This window comes from Anser anser (genome assembly GCF_964211835.1).
Source record: "Anser anser genome assembly, chromosome: 1".
NCBI lineage: Eukaryota > Metazoa > Chordata > Aves > Anseriformes > Anatidae > Anser > Anser anser.
Genome location: NC_139720.1, coordinates 24,127,672 through 24,149,439, shown reverse-complemented (window position 1 = coordinate 24,149,439; position 21,768 = coordinate 24,127,672). Strand labels below are relative to the sequence as shown.

The following is a 21,768-nucleotide window of genomic DNA, read 5'->3' as shown; positions in this document are numbered from 1 at the left end:
GCAACGACTATACCTTACAGAATGCTGATTAATAAAGCTATTATCATATGCAGAAGCAAGGCCCATTTAGGCACTGTGGAGGCGAAGATAATTTTAGCACTAAAAGATTTTCCGGGCCTCTCGAAGAATCTTTCCAAGTCAGATCATGGTAGCTAACTTGCAAATCTTGAATGCTTTCACTACAGGCAGTCAGAGTTCTGATTAAAGCAGGATTACTGAAAGTAAGCCGTTGGGCTGGATAACTGTTTGCACAGTTTTCGAGAATACAGGTGATTACCAAAGCCTTTTCTTGTTAAGCCACTGCTTTGTCATGAAATATAGTCTGAAAGACATATTTACAATAAAAACAGAAAACAGGTGATGATTTATGTAATGTAAGATAAGTAAGGACTAAAATCCTGAAAAACAACGCACTCTTGCTACCACACTTAACGGGAAATCTCTGAAGCACTTAATAGCTGTGCTTGCTTTAGCAAAGCTTTATCACTTCTGATTTAGAAACAGAAATACTGAATTGTATTATGTTGAACTTACTGGTGATTGTTTTGTTTGTTTGTTTGTTTTTGAAGAAGGATTATGCTTATTGAACCTCTGAGGGTGAAAGCTTTAACTGTACATTCTTAAAATGCAATGCCTGCTTTTAGGAAGGAGATGAAGTATATGCAGGATTCTTTTATTGTTTTTCTGAAGCTTAATCATTTCTGTGGGGGTGTTACATCCCAGCTGGGAGGTAAAAATGTGACTACTACTTATGAAAAAGTTAAAAATACTTTAATGTGCTTCTCTAATTTTTGTGAATGCAAAATACAGGATACAGGGTTTGAACCAGCATCATTTGTCTTGGTTGTACTGGTCTACATTTACTGTTCCTTTTTAAAATGATTTTGTTTGAATTGTTTCCTCATCATCTGACCTTTGACAAAGCCTTCAAGCAAATCTGTTGTTTTCATTGCTCTTAAGAGTACAATGCACATCTAATTTTTGAAGGTAGGAATACTTTAGCCACAAAGAATCCTAAAATTATTAGCTTTAAAGTTTTGGTAGTTTTTGTTAAAAGCAAAGTGGCTTTTAAATCAGTATGATGCATACTAAAGAAAAACTGTGCTTGACGGCAGCCTCCTCTTTAATTTCATAGAAAACTCAAAAACTTTTGAAATCCTCAAAAGGATCATGTAGAATGACCATTCCTGTGACAAAAAAATAATGCATTGGTACCGTTTACACCTATGAGTGGTGACACTGTGTAATGGCTTTGTCTAGATATCATCCTACAGAGGTTCTTACATGGTAGTGACCAAGCTAGCTCCAGAACTAAAGCAAATGGCTGCTCATTTCAACATGGTCCTGGAGCAGGCTATGCAAGGCTTCACTGTGTGGGTGCTGTGACCTTCTAATACAGTAATACTGTTTTGATGACCCAAGGTCGTAAACTGCATTTGTACGAGCTAGATTGGCACTGGATCCCGGTCTCTGATTCACTGCATAACACTGACATGAAAATCATGTTCCCAGTGTCAGCAACCAGATCTTGTGCTGGCTGCAATCACTAAGCACACCCCATGTGCTTTTTTTTTTTCATCTTGCAACATAGCTTGGGAATTACCTAACCTCATTCTTGGTCAAAGACCAATACTGAGATCATTTAGACTTTATTACATATAAGTGGAAGACAGTTGGAAAGGTATGATCTAGTTCAGACAGAATTTACTTAGAAAGTGGCCCAAAATGGAGACTTTCTGGTTTTACTGAGTCTCATGCAATGGAAATGATCTGAACAAGCCTTTGCAGGCTGTTTTTCGTACTTAGGACTTGATCAGAGAAAAAGGCCTTACCCCAAAGGAAAGTTCTGTTGTCTGAACAGTGGAAGGAGCTAATGGTCCAAATCAGTAAGGAAGGTGGGCAGCCTACTACTTCTACTTTTAATCAAGACACTAGTGGAAAGATGGCTGCTAAAGATAGACCAAGACCAATGTTTAAGCGGAAATATCAAATATGGATTCAGATCATTGAGATTGTGTGCTACCAAAATCATAAATATGATTATATTAGCATTTGTATCCAGTTATCATGAGATTAGTGCATCTCTAACAAATAAGAGTCCACTTTGGAATTATTCCTATCATTTCCATGCTCTCTTTAATCAAACAGATCCCTTAATGTAATATTGTTTCAAAATATAAATGTTGATGTGCGTGTCCTAAGCAAAGATCTGTGCCCAAAATAATAAAGATGTAATTGTCTACACCTCACATATGTAGACTGCACTACTGCACTAAATATACAGAAAATCTATATCTCATTAAAAAAAAAAAACAGTAAAAAAAAAAAAAGAAGAAGAAAAAGAAGCAAACTGCTTTCCTTCTGGGCCATGCAGGACCTAATATTGCTTCTGATTGAAGCTCATGGCAAACCTTCCATTAAATCTAATTGTACTGGGTTTTGTTTCTGTCTGTAGGAGTTCAGACAGTCTATGTCATTGAAAGCTGTAGCCACACTAAGCTGTACTTTCCTAGGTAAATAAAGTGCAAAGAAATCAAATAAAAACAAAGTAAGCAGCATAAAGCCACTCACTTAAGAGGCCCATGTTTCCAATAGCAGCCCAATTCATTAAACAGGCATGGAGATTTAGTCATTCTTTGCCTGATTAAGCACATTTGGTTTTATTGGCTTTTCTTCTCTGCAGACAACTTCAGAATTTTTTTGTTTTTCACAGCTGTGCTTCCATGTTCTTATTGTTCAGCAACTGCCATCTCTTTTACCCCTTTATTAAATAGCTCACCTATGGGGAACAGCTTTTCTTTTACTTTTTTTCCTCAGGCTGAATTGAAAGTAAGGGCATTATGAATGTGTGTCGTTCAGCACCTACAATAGCAAGTAATAGTTCTTGGAATTATCTCTGAAATGGCAATGTGTACTCACTTGGAACCTGGAAATGAAAACATCCCAGTTTCTTGCTTCATTGTTGGATGGAATCAGCCTTGCAGGATAGAGACTGCTTGTTCCCACCAGCTGACAATGAAATGAATACTCTGCAGGAGCAGAGATGACAGAAACATTAAACCTAGCAATTTTTTCTTCATCTTGTACAATCTCAACTGAATCCAAAGTGGACCAATTTCTAGCTGAGCCTCCATAGAACTTGTTGGTCATTATAAACCTAGAAAGACAACAGAGAAAAAAAAAACAGTCCAAATGACAGAAAGAAAAAATTAACCTTCATTCGATAAAGCACTGCTTGCAAATAAAGGTCCATAGTCAGTAGCTGCATACATCACAGTTGGTATCTTGGCCTCCCATGTCATTAGGATTGTTCATAAGTGAAGAGCCTTTGTGAACATTTCTACTCCTTCTTGGAGTTTCATCTCACAAGCTGTGGCAGGCAAGGAGCAAGCAAATGTGATTTCATTCTTCAAGGGCCTCTACCAATGCAGTATTTCATCAGTTACCAACAGTTTACAATCAGCGGAGCTGAACTTGAGAGACTGTCAACAGGCCTGCAGTGGCTCTCAATAAACAATTTATGGGATTTTTTTTTTTTTAAGATTGCTTTTATGATAGGTACAGGCCTGATAACCATTTTGATTTATCATTGCAATTCTTCCTTGGCTCAGATGCCTAAATAGCAATCTGCCTTTGCAAATGTCTGAATTTACAGTGGAGGACAGATTTTTCTTTCACTAGATGAGGGGCAGGGGTTGTTAGCTCTAGTTTCCTAATTTGTAGCAGGTTAGCCACTGTCCTGGTTCCAGTTAGGACAGAGTTAATTTTCCTCCTAGTAGCTGGTAGGGTGCTATGTTTTGGATTAGGATGAGAAGAGCGCTGATAACATGCTGATGTTTTAATTGTTGCAAAGCAGTGCTTACACCAGGCCAAGGACTTTTCGGCTTCTCGCTCTGTCCTGCCAGCAGGCAGGCTGGGGGTGCAGCAGGAGCTGGGAGGGGACAGACCCAGGACAGCTGACCCAAACTGGCCAAAGGGGTATTCCATACCATCTGATGTCATGCTAAACAATATATAGGGGTGGCTGGCCGGGGTGGGGGGCCGGCTGCTCGGGGATAGGCTGGGCATCGGTCAGCGGGTGGTGAGCAATTGCATTGTGCATCACTTGTTTCGTACACATTATTATTATTAATACTATTATCATTATTACTATTATTATTATTGTTATTATTATTTTCCTGTCTTAATAAACTGTCTTCATCTCAACTCACCGGCTTCACTTTCCCGTTTCTCTCCCCCATCCCAGAGAGGGAGGGGGGAGGGTGAGCGAACGGCTGTGTGGTGTTTAGCTGCCAGCCGGGTTAAACCACAACAGCCACAAATGAATATTTTCTTATTTTACAACAGTCAGTTTACAGTAATTTATAATTATGGAATTTATATGTAAGTTACTACCACTGCAGTATGAACATCTTCCAAATGTTTTGAGTTAGAAATAACTGAGAACATCCAGAAGTACATCGTTGTTTATACATATCAGGACTATGTCTTCATCTTTACCATTTTTACCCAGTTGCTTTTAGGTAATCATGCTATCTCTTAAGGAAATAAACTTTTATCTTTATTGTATGTTGCTTAATACTTTAGCCCTATTTGGTTTATGTACTCATTGATCTACTGTTTGCTGAAGATTTTTTCTGCTTATTGATAACCTCAAAGCATTTAGAAGAAGAATCTTTTTAGGAATAAGTGACACTTGCTACAAAATGAAATATTCTAATATGTCTATCCACAATGGGTATTGCTATTTGTGGATCTAAAAATTTTGGGTAATATTTGGATTCAATTATTATAGGTTTGAAAAATAGTTAATCTATAAATATGGCACAATACAGAATATTGTATTCCATACGATATCGTATCGTATTCCATACGATATACATATGGAGAAGAAAATATTTTCTATTGCTTGTTTAAATCAGTTACTTTCAGTAGCATATCATCCACACAACATAGAGCGTAAACTAAACACAAACAATGTTCCTTAGAAATAAAGACCAAAATCACTACATTAATTGAACTTTTTTTTCCTTAAAAAAAAATAATCTGTGGCTTTTGATTCATATAACTCCATAATCCTGAAGAGTTTCAAAATCCTCAGAAGAAATCCTAGAACTCAAAGTGTCATTCGGGTGAGAAAAAGACGTTTTGTCTTATGGCATTCCTTTATGTCTTAAATTTAAACATCTCTTTCCACACTACATTCATCTGCAAACATCAGTGAAAAAAAGAAAATATCCTCTGATTTGCATCCAGTATACATTCATACATATTTATGGAATGATTTTCTATTGTTAAAATTATAATGTTACAAAATTAAAATCTATATTGTCATAGACAGTAATCGCTAGAAGAAGGGAATCTTTTCCTGATATATAGCACAAACTGAACAGAATTTTCAGCTATAGGCACTAGCTGCACTTTTTCAACGTAAAGAGAAGGACAGTTATAAATAAACAGAAATCTACTTAAATGTTTGTGCCAATCACAGATGTTAGGTGTGTTCTGTACCTTTGCTAAGAAGATAAGAAGACAAGGAAATTCCCTGGAAACTTACCGTATGAACAAACAAGTTTTATAAGGCCATGTATATAAGTACAGTCTAAAGTGACATCTGCGAGAACACTGTCTCTTCGCATTGCAGAAAGACTAAAGCTTAAACTTTGTTACTTGCAAATTTATGAGAATTAAGATTTTAATTAGGGAACTAGTCGCACAAGGTTAGTTTACCAATCCAGGCTTTTGTCCTTAGCATTTTTCCAACCAACTGAGAGTAAATTGTCTCCAACAAGGACACCCTTAACTGATAACTGATAAAACTGTAATGCATTACATTACAAAAAAGACATTCAAGTAACAAAAATCAATACTTTTTTTTTCATTTAAGTTAATAAATATTTTCTTAGGTGAATAGATTGTAAACAGAATGAACATGACATAGCAAATGAATGACAAGGGGAGGAGAGATAACGAAGACTTTATTTGTAGAACTGAAAGTTCTTGCCTTTTACAGGAAATGATGTGGTCATATTGACTATTAGAGGCAATACAGGAAGCAAATTTACACACAGCCATTGCGTACTTGTAAGTATTGTGGCACAAACTATTCTTGGTCATGTGCCAGCCTCCCTTTGTGCCAGATAACCATATGAACTCTAAATGCCACCACCTGTTACCATTTCATGCGGCTATTCATTACAAGAAGATATCTTTCTGAAAAGGAAGTTTTCTGGAATTACTACTGTCCCAAAGACTGTAAAAGAAGCACAACTGTTAGGTAAAAGACTTTACAACACAGTTCTTGGATCTATTCCATTCTATATATGCTACACAACAAAAGTCAAGTACTTAGAAGCTTAAGTGGGGAAAAGAGTAAGGAAGTCCTGTCCAGCTAACGCTGTGCACTTCTATCCAGGTTGGCACCGTGCCCCAGAGAAGATGACAAACAGATGCATGAACAGCTGGAGGTCATCAGCTGCTAAGAAAGCTGAGATGCTTTTTTTCTTCCAGCAAAAGCTACTGCCCGCTGCTCCTACCCCTGCTGCAGCATTAGTTCACTTTTCTAAAACTCGCACAGCCAGAAACCCTCGAGTACCGCTCCCCAGCAGCTCACCCCTCTATGGCAAGTGCAGGAGGTTGACCACTGCTCTTGCTGGAGGGAGGGAAAGGGAAAGGCAGCTGTTTGCATAAGACGAGGCAGCTATTGCAGTTGCTTGTAGGAGATGGGATATGCCTATCTGCTCGGCATAATGTGGTAGACTCGTGGTGTTTAAGGGCAAGTTGTGTATCTAGCTCACGCTGCTGAGGTTAGAGTTTATTTTACTGAGGAACAAATTGAGCTATTTGAACGTGCTCCTGTCTGGCATCACTTTATTTCTTCAGGGAATGTTCCCCTACACCTAAGTAGACGGCCTTTACAGGGAAAAAAAATGCAGTCATGGCTCTATCCTGTGTTCCTTCTCACCTCTTTGCCCTCCTTGTGTCCTTTTCACAGAGGCAGAATGTGCTCTTACTAAGAAGTCATCTTGAACAAGAAATGTAATTGAAGTGAACCAGAAGGGGAGCAACCAGAGGTTGTAATGTATCTCTGTGGGTTTTAGAAGTTCTTGAGAACAGACACGGTGGGATAAGCAAAGTAAATAATGCGCTCCTGAATCATGAAAAGATCAATGGATTGCTCTGGTTCTGCTGAGTATGTATTACATACCCCATGCAATATCATATTACGGTAGCAAATAGAGACCTAAAATGATGTGATTGTCTCTTAAAGCAAGAGAGAAGCCCAAATAACACAATTGACAAGGCATCTCTTTAGCAGAAAGTTTTCTTTACGAAGTCTTCTGAGGTATTGTGGGTTGATGCTGGCCAGCAGCCAAGCACCCACATACCCACTTGCTGACTCCCTGCTCCCATGGGGACAGGGGAGAGAATAGGAAGAGCAAAAGCAAGGAAACTTGTGGTTTGAGTTGAAGACAGTTTAATAAGTGAAAGAAAGAGGAAAAAAGGTGATGCAAAAGCAATCACTTGATCAGCAAAAGCAATCACCAGTGATCATCAAATATCTGAGCAATGGCCACCCTGAAAGCCAAAAACCCGACACCCCTTTCTTCCTCTACCCCAGTTTTTATTGCTAAGCACTTTTCACACATAAAAAATTATCAGTTCAGGCATTTTTTGTGTCTACACACATGAAGCTCTAGATGCTTTTTGGAGGGGCAGGATAGTGGTAAGGCATTAAATAGCAAGGCATATTCATTGTTTTACTACCTATCATGGCCTCTGATCGTAACTACAAGTGTCTCTGCTCACTCTAAACACAACTCCAAACACTTAACTGGCTCTCTTCAAGACAGGTCCTTGTTATATGCAAATTCAGTTCAATGCAAGCTACCTGGTCCAAATCCTTCCCCTGTAACTAAGCAATTAAGTGAGGTACCGAAATGAAAAGAGCAGGAGAGCAGGCCATGTTATCTTTGCCAGAGCTTAAGAAAGCAGCTGCTACTGCTGTGAGGACTGCCATACAGTTACTGGTCCAAAAAGCTCAGTTCTTTCCTCAGCAGCAGGAACAGCAGTTAATTTTTTAACCTCATCTCTAAAGTACAATAGTGAGAGCAACAGCAACACGTTTTCCCTTTGAGTCTACATACCAGGTCTTCCTTTTCCATATTTTCTCTTCCCTGTTCTTATGGTAGAAGAAGCCTGGTCTTATCACCATCCACAGAGCAGAAAAATTATCGGTTTATGCAACCCTCATTAGCCACGTGCTAACTCCAACAGAGTACACTTGTAATCCTCATCAACACTAAACATGACCCTGGCAATGCAAGTAGACTTCAGCTACTAGAATTATTTACAAATTATAGTTCAATTTCCCTGAGACAAGGAAATAGGATGGAATATAGGAAATAGGAAATCAGACAAGTTCTGATCCTATTAGCAAAACAAGATGCTTCATATGACACAACCTTACAGTATGGTTGTTTGCCTGCACTACTTTTTCAGAACTTTACCTGAGCATGCTAATGTATTCTCTATATAAAGACTATTATTCTTCTCTATATAAAGACCATAATTGTTCTACTCTATGATAACTCCTCCACAAAGAAACAAAAAAATGATTTTAAAAACATTATCACCTAACTCCTCCTCTTTTTTTTTTGTCCTAGTTTACAAATGGGCTTTATACATCACAAAGATTTATTTAAGAATAAATCATAAGTTACCTTATCTCTAGGCTGTTGATCCCATTCACAGGCTTTGTGTATTTTAATGACAGTCTGAGAGTAAGAAAAAGATTTTTAATGTTAGAGTAGTCAGCTTTAATTAGATCATTGTGACATTTCAATCAGGGGGAATATTCTGAATCAATAGGCAATTACAGAAGTCATGTAGCAAAGGTTCACAGTACAAAAAGTACACAGAAAAATATGACAAAATATTTCTATAGTCTTTTTTTTTTTTTTTTTACCCAAGAACAGGTGTTTCAAAATAAAGGAAAACAGAGATCATGTTTCATTAATGTACTTCCAACTGAAGTACCACCTACCAACTGGCAATATTCCACTTCAAGGGAATTTTACAATGAAACGACCATCTCATTAATGCCAGCAGAGATCTCTGTGACTGTAAGATCAGGCACAGAGAAACCTGTTTGGACCAAATATAAACAAACAAGGAACTAAGTAATGTACAAGGAAAAAAAATATAGTAAAAATAGAGGCTGCATCTGAACAATCTTTGTGATCTTGACTCAATGTTCATCCAAGAATATTAAATGCAATATTTTTTATTTTGGGTGCTTTGGAAGAAGAAAAATTTCTGCATTATTAACTTCTCATTGTTTCATTTGATTAGCTTTCAGAACCACATATATGTGAAATGTGAAATTTCTTGTTCTACTCACGTTGTGTTGATGTCTGAGCACTTAGAGGAAGAAATGTCCACATTCGGGATTACAAATGTTGCATTTGTCAAATCTATAAAAACTGAATTGTTGGCTTTGAGGCTGAAATTACCAGCATAGAAAAGGATGCAAGTATTATTTCCAATGGTCACATTCACAGGAGGATATGGTAAACTGTCTTCTTCCTCAGTGGCCATTAACTGTCGTCTTAAATTCCACATCGTTTCAGTTCTTCTAGAAATCTGGAACAACAGCACATTAACAATTCATCACCTTTGGAAGAGATGATGTCAGCTGAACACAGACCTTTACCATTCTGTCCCACAAGCCCCCATCCTTCTTAAATCTGTAGTTGACCTCAATATGTATAATTGTCTGTCTTTTTAATTAGCAGTATGGAGGTTAATTGGGTGGTATTAACCTTGCTTCCCATGGTCAGGTGTCCACAGATGAAAACAAGCACCATTGACATGAGGTAAATTAATATAAAACTGTGTTAATGCTGCCTTAAGATAGTAGTATGCATTGCTGTTAACAAATAAAAGAAATATATGTATAGATTACAGAAGAATAAACTGAAATAAGTTCACCTCTTTCCTGTGATAAAATCACAAGAAAACTTCAACTTGCCAGCTCAGTGGCCACACTCCTTAGTAACGATAACAGTTTTCACACTGTTGATTTTAACAAGCATGAAAGAAGGCTACTTAAAAATAGCAGTGTTATATTTAGGCTCTTCTGATGGCTTTGGGAAGATCTATGCTCACTTGGCTGAGATGGGGAACTCATATGAGACTTCACTGCAAATACATTTGCTTTCACGAATTCTTTTAATAGGTAGAAGGCATTCTTTATAAAAAGTGCCTTTCTGTATAAGGAAAGTGCCAGCAGTGCCACTTGCCCCTTTTCCCAGGGCAGCTTTGCTGAAAAAATTCCCACTGATGTAAATGGTAAAACCTACATGATCTTATTGGACAAAAACTTTATCCTGTTGTTCGTGTCTCACTCTTTACTTCCTACTCTGTTCGTATCTGTGCTGTTCCATCTGTTTTTAACACTCACATCAGCTTTACAACTTGGTATTCTACAAGTGCCCTCTGCCCTTGGATAACTTTGGGATACAAGAAATGAGAGTCATAACAGGAGTTACCAGAACCGTAATTATGTGGAACTATTGCCTGGAACCATTTTAACAGGTTTAACGACAGGCAAGGACTTTTCTTCCAGTCTGGAAGAGAAGTTATAATACCACTTTATAACCTGTCTGTGGAGAGGAGCCCCAAAAGATTTTGTCACATTAACTGCTGCCCTCTAAGCGCTATGGGCCATCTGTTATTTACAGTGCATCGTTGCAGATAGCTATCTCACTCTGAACAAAGCAGAATGGGTCGAGTAAAAACCTTTGACTAAACATTCAAACAAAGATTGCAATCTTCCTCTCCCATACGTGCATACTTTATGAATTCCTTTTTAATTCACAGTAGTGCCTTTTCAAATACATCAGAACATGCATTATTTTAAATGAATACCACTTCCTTTAAAAGAAGAGTGTACAACAAAAGAAAATATTCAACTTTTGATATAAAACTTTTAATCTTCCCTTAGGCTCTCCTGAAATGTAATCATTTTATTTCAAACTGAGAGGAAGAGCTGAAGTCTAAATTATATCCTGTCTAACAATTGACTTCACTATGTGGGCCCTGCATATCATCTAAAGAGGGCTTTAAAAACCACCTGCTAATAGCTGAAAACAATGCTACATCAGAGACTGTGATTGGGCTGACTTTGGGGATTAGTTTAAAGTACCTTAAAATAAAAAGAAAGCTATTAGAATATCGTCATGAGACTGCAGCTTTATTTCTATTGCTCTGCTGCCAGTACTTTGTTGTGAGGCTCTCACATAAAGATTCCCGTTGGTCTCTGAAAAGGCATATAAAACAGAAGAGCGTTTACCTGTAAAGAAGGGGTGTCAGGGACTAAGAAATCCATTAGTTTCCTCTGACTAAACCTGTTTTAACAAATTTACTCATGCTGAAGAAGAGAGGCAACACAGCTTGCCAGTCACCTTTCTAAAAGCAGGCTTTGTTTCAGTCATTTTTGTGACTGAAAACAGAGAAAGTCAAGGATTGTGCAGCCCAGCAGGTCCTCACCTGCACAGCTACAGGCAGGCAGGACAGCTACACCAGACGGGAGCCTGGCGGTACCACCTCTCTGGAGAAATGTCCTCCAAGCACTTACCAGCCTGTCTACTCACCCCTTCAGCCTGAAGGTCTATTTCTATCAGGTACCTGTGGCTGGTGTAATTTAGCACATTAAAAAACCTGAAAGCATTACCTCACAGCGATTCAAGATAATTTACCCCTGAGGCTGGAGGGAGGATATCTGAAATACCCCAGCCTGGGACCCACTGCAGAACCAAAGACAGCAATCGCTGCCTGCCCCTGACCTTCAGTTTGAAGCTGAGAGCTCCCCCACCACATCCCTGCCTCCGTATTTCAGAATAAGGCTTCTTGCTTCTTTGCTGCACAAACATGAGCTTACTGAATTAAAATCTTTTTCCCCATACCATATATTCCATGCTAAGCTAAAAATGACAAGGCACTACATTGAGAAATTGATTGTATTTACTTTGAATTCTTGTAAATCAATTATTTAGGAACAACCCATAGTGGAAGTGCTCTCAATCATTAAAGCATATTTTATTCTGTTGCTTAGTGACCCCTTCACCTTTACCTAATCTGAACCATACACACTGAGAGTCACTGTCTTGTTTGTCTGGATTTATTAACGACATTTTAGATCTCAGGTATGCAGTGATCACAAGACCCGATTAAACAAGGTACAAGGAAAAAAAAAAGTGCAATTTACATTGGCTTAGCTCACAACTGAACACCATGGTTACTAACTGAACCTGCAGTAGAAGTAGCCTGGACTAAATTCTTCCCTTTCATCTGGTTTGCAACCCTCCTCATTCAGAATCATCTCTCTTGGAAAGGAGAAACACAGCTGATCTGGCAATATTTTGATGCACCAACATGCTGATCTTTTTCAAAGCAAACAGACCTTAGATCCAAAATTATTCATTTGTTTTGCTGTCATTGCAGTTTTTTTTTGTTTGTTTTTTGTTGGCTGTTCCAAAACAGAATGGCTAGAGACAAGAAAAAAGATATGGGGCCATTTCATATATTTGAAATTACAAACAAATATAAATTGAAAGCTTGCAAACACATATTAAAAAAAATACTGGGAAAACACAATTTTCATTGGCTGAAATTACGAATGGTTATGAACCATAGAAACAGGCTACACTTTGTACTAGTTCCAAAGTGGAATTTTTGGATATAAGTTCAGCAGATGGTTATGTCTTTTTTTTAAGTCTCGTACTTCTTGACTTTTCAATGGTTATGTTTAGCTGTGCACATCAATAAGAATAAGAGAAGTGTCCTGATTGTGCTCATTGCTCCTTTTCATTTCTAACAATATGGGTCTATGACCGCATCTCTGTGGAGCTGTTGCTCTTGTAACAGCTAGAGGAACGAAGAGATCATTCTGTACTTTTAGGGAGTGGAGGGAGTACAGAGGAAGAAGGTTACACTCTCTTTCTTTTTTTAGGTTGTATCTTAGTCTAGTCCTTTCCTCCAAACCAGTACCATGACCTGTGATGTGGTCTCTGTATATCATGCTTAGATGGCAAATGGTCATTTTTCCAAATTTGGTCATAATACAGTTAAACCAGGTGTTGAAATCAGAAAACTACATAAAATCTCCATTTCCATTAATAGCAAAACAAAGCAAAACTCAGAAAGTTCCATATAAGTGCAGAAAGGACCAGATAACTGATGTGACACAACCGTGTGACAGGTGCTACTATAGCACCCCAAAGACAAATACCTGCTAGCTGAACTAGATTTTCCTTCGGTAGCATGAACTGCATCTACCCATAACCTGCCACCAGTAAAGCTTTTGACAGCATACCAAACTGACTGTATATTTGCATTTTCTCAATTTGCTTTAACAGGGATCTTTACAATGCTTTCTTGCAAAGCATCCTGTTAAAAATGATGCTAGAAGGCTGCTGTGTGCTGAGTGCAGCAGTGCTGGTCCCAGCACGATGACAAATAATGCTGCTTGCTGGGCTTTGGCTGAGGCATAGCAGAAGTCACTCAGCATTCACATCGCAGCCAAATATCAGTACATTTCAATTCCTTCTTCTGAAATTTCCATTTCCCTTTCCTTCCTGCGAAAAGAGGTCAGTTTTCCTGTAGATTTTCAGACTGGTAAAAGATCTCAGCCTCACCACAGACAGCAACACCACCACTACTACCAGCCCCAGCTCTGTCAATACATCAGCTTTGCTGAAAGATACTGTACCAAAAATCTGGGATGCAGGTAACGGCTGTTTGTAACTTAATGCTAAAGGTCATCAATTTAAAAAGCAACCACTGGAATTCAGAATCACTGCAAATATGTTCTTTTCAGTGTCAAGTTTAGAAAAATCACAAGCATAGCAAGCAGAAAAAATGTATTTGATTAAAACTATTTCATTGATCCATTGATACAGACCTATAGCATAACAGTGCTTTGACCTGTCAAAATCTAGAACATCAAGTAAACAGTTACTAGTTATCTCTGCTTTTGAGAGTTTGAACTTTTCAACGTTTTTATAATTTCCTTTTTTTTGTTGTGTTGTCCCATTCTACTCCCCCCCACACCACCACCCCTGGCTATCTTAGAATATCACCTCACTCTTGGTGATACATTTGGCCAGTCTTGTGTTCCATTTAAGCCTCAGGCTGTCTCCCTTTCTTTCCTTGAGCAGACTGGACGCACCCTGGATTCATCCTCTGATACACCAGAGGGCTGTGCTGCCATCCGGAAGAAACTTGACAGGCTGGAGAAATGGGCTGACAAGATCCTCACAAAGCTCATCAAGGTGAAATGCAAAGTCCTGCACCTGACGAGGAACATGCCAACACATGCCAACATGCTGGGGATTGCCCAGCTGGACAGCAACTCGGCAGAAAAGGACCTGGGGGGTCCTGGTGGACACCAAGCTGAACACGAGTGAGCAATGTGCCCTTGCCACAAAGAAGGCCAGTGTTATCCTGGGCTGCATTTGGCAAAGTATTACCAGCAGGTCCAGGAAGGTGATCCTTCTCCTCTCCTCAGCCAGCACTGGTAAGGTCGTACTGAAGTACCGTGTCTGGTTCTGGGCTCCTCAGTACAAGAGAGACATGGAGCTACTGGTGAGAGATGATGAAGGGACTGGAGTAACTCTCCAAAGCCGCGACAGCTTGGATTGTTCAGTCTGGAGAAGAGAAGGCTCACAGGGATCTTATCAATGTATAGAGATACCTGAAGGGAGGGTGCAAAGAGGATGAAGCCAAGTTCCTTTCAGCAGTGCTCAGTGCCAGGACAAGTGGCAATGGGCACAAACTGAAACACAAGAGTTTCCGTCTGAATGTCATGAAGCACTTTGTTACTATGTGGGTGACAGAGCACTGGCACAGGTTGCCCAGAGAGGCTGTGGAGTCTCCCTTCTTGGAGATCTTCAAAAGCCATCTGGACATGGTCCTGTTCAACCTGCACTAGGATGGCCTGCTTGAGCAAGGGGGTTGGACCAGATCGCCTTCAGAGATCCCTTTCAACCTCAGCTATTCTGTGATTCTGTATGATCCTGTCCTAAATCATCTGGAGATCTACACCTCATAACAACTTGAGTAGCATGGGTGATGAGGAAGGCTTTTTCATCACAATGTTCAAGTCTAGATTCCTAGATTTCAGGAGCTAGAAGCCCCATCTTATTAAGATGTAATTTCCTACCTACTAAATGAACTACACATTTTATCTACTGCTCTTCCTGATTCCTGTTGTTTGAGTTAACTTACCAACACAAAATGTGAACCCAAAGGTACATGTCTATCCATCATCTACACAGATATGAAATTAGACGTAATACTAAAAAAAAAAATCCCACCCTATATCAGGGTAGCAAAAATTTTTGAGCAAGTTCAAATTCAAATGCAGGCTTTGATGGAGTAACTACAGTCTTTCATGCTAAGTTGCAAGTATCTTACCTACCTGCAAATAATTTTGTCTTTCATTGCTTAATAACTAAAACTGACAGAGATAAAAATTCTGCCTTGCTACAGCTGAACCCAGAGGATGTTTAAACTGTGTTTTCCACAAGGGATGTTTGTAGGGTGACCTGGTTATACTCAGAATCTCCTGAACATTTCCAGTGTAGATGCCTAGCTTATCAGGAATTACCAGAAGCTCATTTGAATGAACCTTTCTTACTCATTTAACTATCTCATTTTAAGGTGGTAGGTTATCACAACTTCAAGGTAGTTTTTCAAATTTGAAATTTCTGTTCATACTTAAATCACCTGATATTTTATAACTTCCATAACACAGTAAAGCTTACATATCTTAAAACTGCACAGATCCCAAGTAATTGCACTTGCAGGTGTTATCAGAACCAGAATTAAATTTCTAAACTGTTCCTTCCTTCCACACCAAATCACTTCAATGCAAACAGCTTGAGGTAAAACTAAAATAGAGTTTTCAAGGGAAACAAAGCATGTAAAAATGTGCATTGGGTAGATTCATGAAAATTTAGAAACTTGGTTAAGAAAAATCAATTTCCATATGTTTATGTATAAGCCGGAGTAAACTGTTTGGATTGTGAGATCCAAGGCCTTACATTTTTTACTCAGGCACGTTTCCTGTCAACACTTTTTCTTAAGTAAAAATGTCAAACTGACCAGAATCACCAGTGCACACAGAAGAAGGAAGCAAGTATGTAACATGCTTCTCTTCAGTGAAACACGAGACAGAAAAGTTGTTCTAAGTTACAAACAGTGAGAGAAACATGCTTTAAAAGAAATATTATCTAATTCAAAACTATGTATAACTCAACTATGACGATACCTGCCAGAAGCATGGAACAAGATACATGTAGTGCTCTCACACATATGTATGCACACATACACATACAGAAAAAAATTACAGAAAGTACGAAGATCCAAATGAACTTTAAAGAAGGTTAATCCATGGAAGCACAGTATTTGGTAGAGTAGAAATATACTCAGAAGCAGACAATTTTCTTACACATTTATCTCGTTTTTATCCCAGCTGACTGCATGCATCTTCAGGCAGATCCAGATGGAGAGCACAGAGCTGCATATCTGAGGGCATTTACAATAGGACCAAAAGAAGGAGCTTAACGTGGGGATGCTTCAAGGTGCACAGCAGGAATCATGTTTTCAAAGCAAGACTAATTTGCATTGCTGAAAATGGAATGGGATCCTCACACACACACACAAAAAAAAAAAAAAAAGGAAATGAAACTTCTAGAAAATGGCCTACTTCTTAGATTGTACTTTCTCCTTTTCATTTCCACTTCAGCAGTTGGTAGGGATTCATTAGATCACCACACGCTAGCACAATGAAGTGAATTGTATGTTAGTTTGCACCTTTGTAAAGCAAGTGCAAGCCTAATCAAGATATTGGAATATATTTCAGTGGCACATCCTTTTGCCCAGTGGAGCTCTTGGCCTCTTTTTCACATTTTCATTAATATTCTGATAAAGCAGGGGGAAAAAGGACTGCATAGAAATGAGGTATGTTATGTCAGTAGCAACCATTTATTAACAATTACTATCACTTTAGTGCCCCGAAGGATATGTGACCAAGCTTACCGGTTCACATTATCATCTGATGGCTCCTTCCCCAGCCATGCATGCTTCTATCAGCAACCCAAACGGCTCAAGGACTGTGACCTGGCATCCTGCATCTCATTGCCCAGGATTCTTCACAAAAGTGAGGCTGGGACATGAGTGTTAAAGTGCAAATATAAGCCTGGCTCTAAAAGATAAGGACCTCTTTAGGTCCTGTACTGTTTGTACTGCTAGTACTGTTATGACCTTTGGAGAGTACCCAAGTCATGACCAAGCATTTGGAGAACTTCAGTTAGAGGGGACAACAGAACGGCAGCAGAACCAGTCAGGTTAGTGGCTTGTGTAAACACAATCTGCACTGGCAGTCCATATGTTTATGGCTAGATGTGTTTCTTCATAGGCCTGTTCTTTTGCAGCCCCGGGGTTGTATAAGATCTCTTGACTTCTGTTTACTGAGAACGTGGCTATACCTGTGCAATTGCATATGGTGCAGAGGTGAGTGAGCGAGCATGGGTCATGCACGTGCCAGAACCCAGAGCAGGGAAAGGTGCTGAGATGCAGCACTTCAGATTATCATTCCATTTGAAAGGCCTTGAAATGAGACAGGGAATTTTTGCATGTATACCATGTACAAGCACATCTACAAATGCCAGACTAGTCCCAGTTTTCTGAAGAAAACCTTGATATTTTCTGTTATTTTCTTGTTCCAACTTTTACCTGATTTTTACACCAAACTTTTTCAGCTAACTGAAGGAAGAGCAGCAACTGGCCTAGAAGAAGGTCTTGCTTTTAGAAAGTAAAACATAATATGTATAAAACAGAATGTGTAGCAGTGGAAGGAGCTGCTACACTTAAATTCACCACCTTAAATTTCACTTAGGACAACTACCCCAAATTATTCCAATTAAAACAATGCCTTGGTCATCTACCAAATTGTTAAAATTCATTTGAATCAATTAAATTCAATTTAATCTAGAATACAAAAGAGGAAAAAAATGTACTAAGAGTTTGTATTGTAATACAGAATTAATTCTGCAAAGAATCTACCAGATTTATCATTCAAGGAAAATTCCCTGATGCCAAACTCCCCAGCTTTAACGTTAGATTTTGGGCCCCGTTTCAGGCAATGCTGCCATAAGGATAAAAGACGCTACAGATTTTACATCATTTTTAGACTGCTGAGGGGAATACCCACTCCAGCTGACTGTTTTCCCCACTTTCTTATGTCTGTATGTAGAATCCAAGTTGCCATGGGAGATGTGAAAAAGGATGAAGTGCCTCTGCTGCAATAAGAAGAAACAGACGTATTGAAGATTGGACTGAGGCTAGATAGGGGTCTGGTGGGTTACATCATTTAAAAATGCAGACAGGGGCAAAATGTATTACCTATAGTGCTGGGAGAGCTGCCAACATTGTTTTTTCAAACATATCAAACATATTTGTTTTTTATATAAATACATTATATTTATATCTATATTTTATTTATTTATATATAAAAATATATATAAATATATATGCCTTATTTATTTATTATTTATATTTATATTTATATATATTATATATATTTGGTTTTTACATAAAACATATATGTTTATATAAAACATATATGTTTTCCAAACATATCAAACATATTTTCAAACAATACTCTACATTTTCCCAAATGTAGAATAGTGATGGGGGAATTAAAAACCTGAACGTCCACAAATGTTTCCCTTCCTCCACTTAGTATTTTGATCCTGTAGAACTTTGGAGGACTAATCAGCAACACCGGGAAGCCTATCACCACCCTGCTTTTCTTAAATTGAAGAAAAAGATTTGGACAGTATGACAGTATTTTATGTTACAATTACAGTTTTTATTGATAATTCAATGAAATTAATTTTTAGTTTTAAAAAGTTACATATTGTTCTTACAATTCCTTGGGTCTGTCTCTAATAAATGACAGTCTAAATACTGGTCTGTTTTTCAGATGGTCAGATTCACCCTATAAAAATACTGTGCAATGTGACAATGACATTCCTTGCTGTCAGCATCTCCATCTGTGTGTCACAACCCTTTTGGAGAAAACAGGGAAGTCAGAACTTGCACTAAAGGAACTTGTGAGGGGAGTCTGGCACTGTCTTTCTAGTTTTGATGAATCAAAAGGCAAAGGCCAATAATTCTAGCAAACTGGATCTTTTGGACAGGGAAGATGAAACAAGCATTTTTTAAAATGGAAAATCAATAAAAAAGTGCTTACCTTCTACTCTGCTTTCTTACACTCAGTAATCCACTTATTTTTTCTGACAGTAGTGTATGTAAGCTAGAAGGTATATATATAAATGAAAACCACATCATGAAGTCCAGACAAAACTTATCTTAAAACTAACATCCATGCACTTTGGAAGAAGATTACCACACTTTCTTTTTTCTTGATAAACCTTAATAAAACCTTCTGGGTTCGTCTCGGAATAGCTGTATTTCCACCACAGCTTAGTTAACCCTTCCAGGGAACACAACTCAGCCCCGTGTTATTAATCTCAACTTCATAATCTCTTTCATCTCCTGACAGTTTCCAGCCCAACCGGAAAAAAAAAAAAAAAGAAAAGAAGAAAAAGAGAGCAAAACATGCAAGGTCTGCCAGCAGCTGGGTGTGACTGCCACCTCTGGGGCAGTTATTGACCCTTGTCATGATACCTTGCAAAACTCTGGAAAGCTGAACTTTGTAAGGTGAGGTGTATTCGAAAACAAAGACCAACTTCCTTCCAGCTCTTTAGTGGGGTTGCATTCAGTGACCAGATGCCTGGCAATAGCAAGCCTGGCTGGGGATTTGGTTCAGTTACAATCAATTGCTCCTGTTGGCAGTTCACACCATGAGAAAAATTGTGGAGCAGCACAAAGGAAGATCATTAGGGTCATAAGGAAAGCATATACTGGGGAGAAGGAAGGAATTTTCAACAGCAAAGCAGGCAAAGTAGGATCTAGCATTCCCCTTACAATAGTTCTGCTGAAAATAAGGCAAGAAACCCTACTCACACTGTTCCAGGATTTTGTCAGTGTTTTGGCTGAAAGCCCCAGAGGCAGAGATACCTAGCTGTTAGAATACTGAGGGTTCATCTTACATACTGTAGTGCACTAAAACATAGGATGATGCTGTTTATGAATCATTAAATATCTATCTGTAAAGTCACTCAATCATTTGGGTTAAAACAGAAATCCCACCAGAGAAGAACAGCTGCAATGTGGCATTACAATTGTAAACATTGAGGCTTTCGTAAAATGACAAGGACAGAACAAGAACAAAATATGCTATGTAATATTAAATTTGATGTCAGGCACCACTTTATGTATGGGTTTTACAGTAATGCTTCCATTAACAAATTAAATAAGATGCCAGTGGCATTTTGGTAGGAAGAGGACAGGTTTCTTGGCTTTTCTTTTTTTTTTTTCTCTCTTTTTTTTTTTTTTTTTTTTAATTGGGGGCATATCTGTCAGTGACACAAAGGACATCTGTTATACAAAAGCCCCAAATTAGAGATTCCCGTGCTAGGTTGGAGTGAGCTGGTGGTCAGCCTGCATGAACCAGTACAGTGCTACGATACTAGGCTGGATCCCAGAAGCCACAAAGACTTGTCAACCTCACACTGGCCAAATCTGCCTCTGCTCTTACAGCATCCCAGCACATTATTGAGGCCAACAGTCTGGGGGCCTGCCTGGTGAGCCACAGCCCTCGCAGCGCTGCCTCTGGTCCTGCTGCAGTTTGGCTGGTGCCACCTCAGGTGGCTGCACAGCTTTGCACGGCTCTAGGTTACTGAATCTAGAGGGCTACGCCCCCAAAAGATACTAGCTTCACAGGTTTTTGAAATCAGTTGGTTTTCTGACAACTTTCTAAGCCAGAATGGTAAAAAGAAAGATACCAGTTGACTGAAATCCTCTTGAATCTAAAGCTGTCAACTACAAGGGATAGGTAGTATGGTCCTCAGAAAGAAAAAGAGATCTGTACTTCAATACACAAACACTTCTGTAACAGCCTGTCAACATTTTATGACCACCCTAGCCTAATTCTTAGCTTGGTCTGCTAAAGCTCTAATGTGCAATCTTTGTGAATAGAGGCTTGCATACAATTCCAGGTTGATTTCTTTTTATGGAAAAGCCAGTATTATTTAATAAAAGTAACTTTTAGAAAGAACATTTCAATAGAACTATCCATCACTAAAGCAAGGATGTATTTCCGTTAAAATAAAAAAATGCTTGAAAATTACACAAAAAAAATATCATTGGCTATTCTAATTTTAGAGGTGTGTATGCTGTATCTATGAATTAATGGCTGCATATGCACAATGGTTATGTATGAATAATGACGGTCCCTCTTTCCTGCTTCAAATGGCAGAAAGTCATTAGCTAATGGCTTTGGATACGGTCTAATACTTCAGTGGATCTCAGACACAGTAAGGGTTAGAAAATAGAAAAACACAACCATTACATGCACAGGTGTAGTAGATCTAGAACTGCTCCACAAAATGTCTTCCTAGCAAAAACCACTGAATTTTTGAAACTGGGACATCTTGTTGCACTATATAAAGTGAATGAATTTTCTAAAATGAAAGAAGAGATAGAACATGATATGCCATCTGAAACAAGAAAAAAAACAATTGATGTTTCTTCTAATTAGTTTTAACTGTGGATGCACTAAAACTTAGGAGT

The 21,768-nt window shown here is 38.5% G+C and overlaps 1 protein-coding gene across 1 annotated transcript in view; it reads right to left on the bottom strand.

Moving 5' to 3' along the window:
- The window catches only part of ATP6AP1 (ATPase H+ transporting accessory protein 1), a 56,159-nt gene that overhangs the window by 2,030 nt on the left and 32,361 nt on the right, over positions 1–21,768 (bottom strand). Inside the window, exons 7-9 of the mRNA XM_083820278.1 lie at positions 9,404–9,645; positions 8,724–8,777; positions 2,920–3,157 (exon numbers count right to left, since the gene is read on the bottom strand). Of these exons, the coding sequence (XP_083676404.1) occupies positions 2,920–3,157; positions 8,724–8,777; positions 9,404–9,645 (534 nt within the window). The remainder of the gene's footprint in view (positions 1–2,919; positions 3,158–8,723; positions 8,778–9,403; positions 9,646–21,768) is intronic.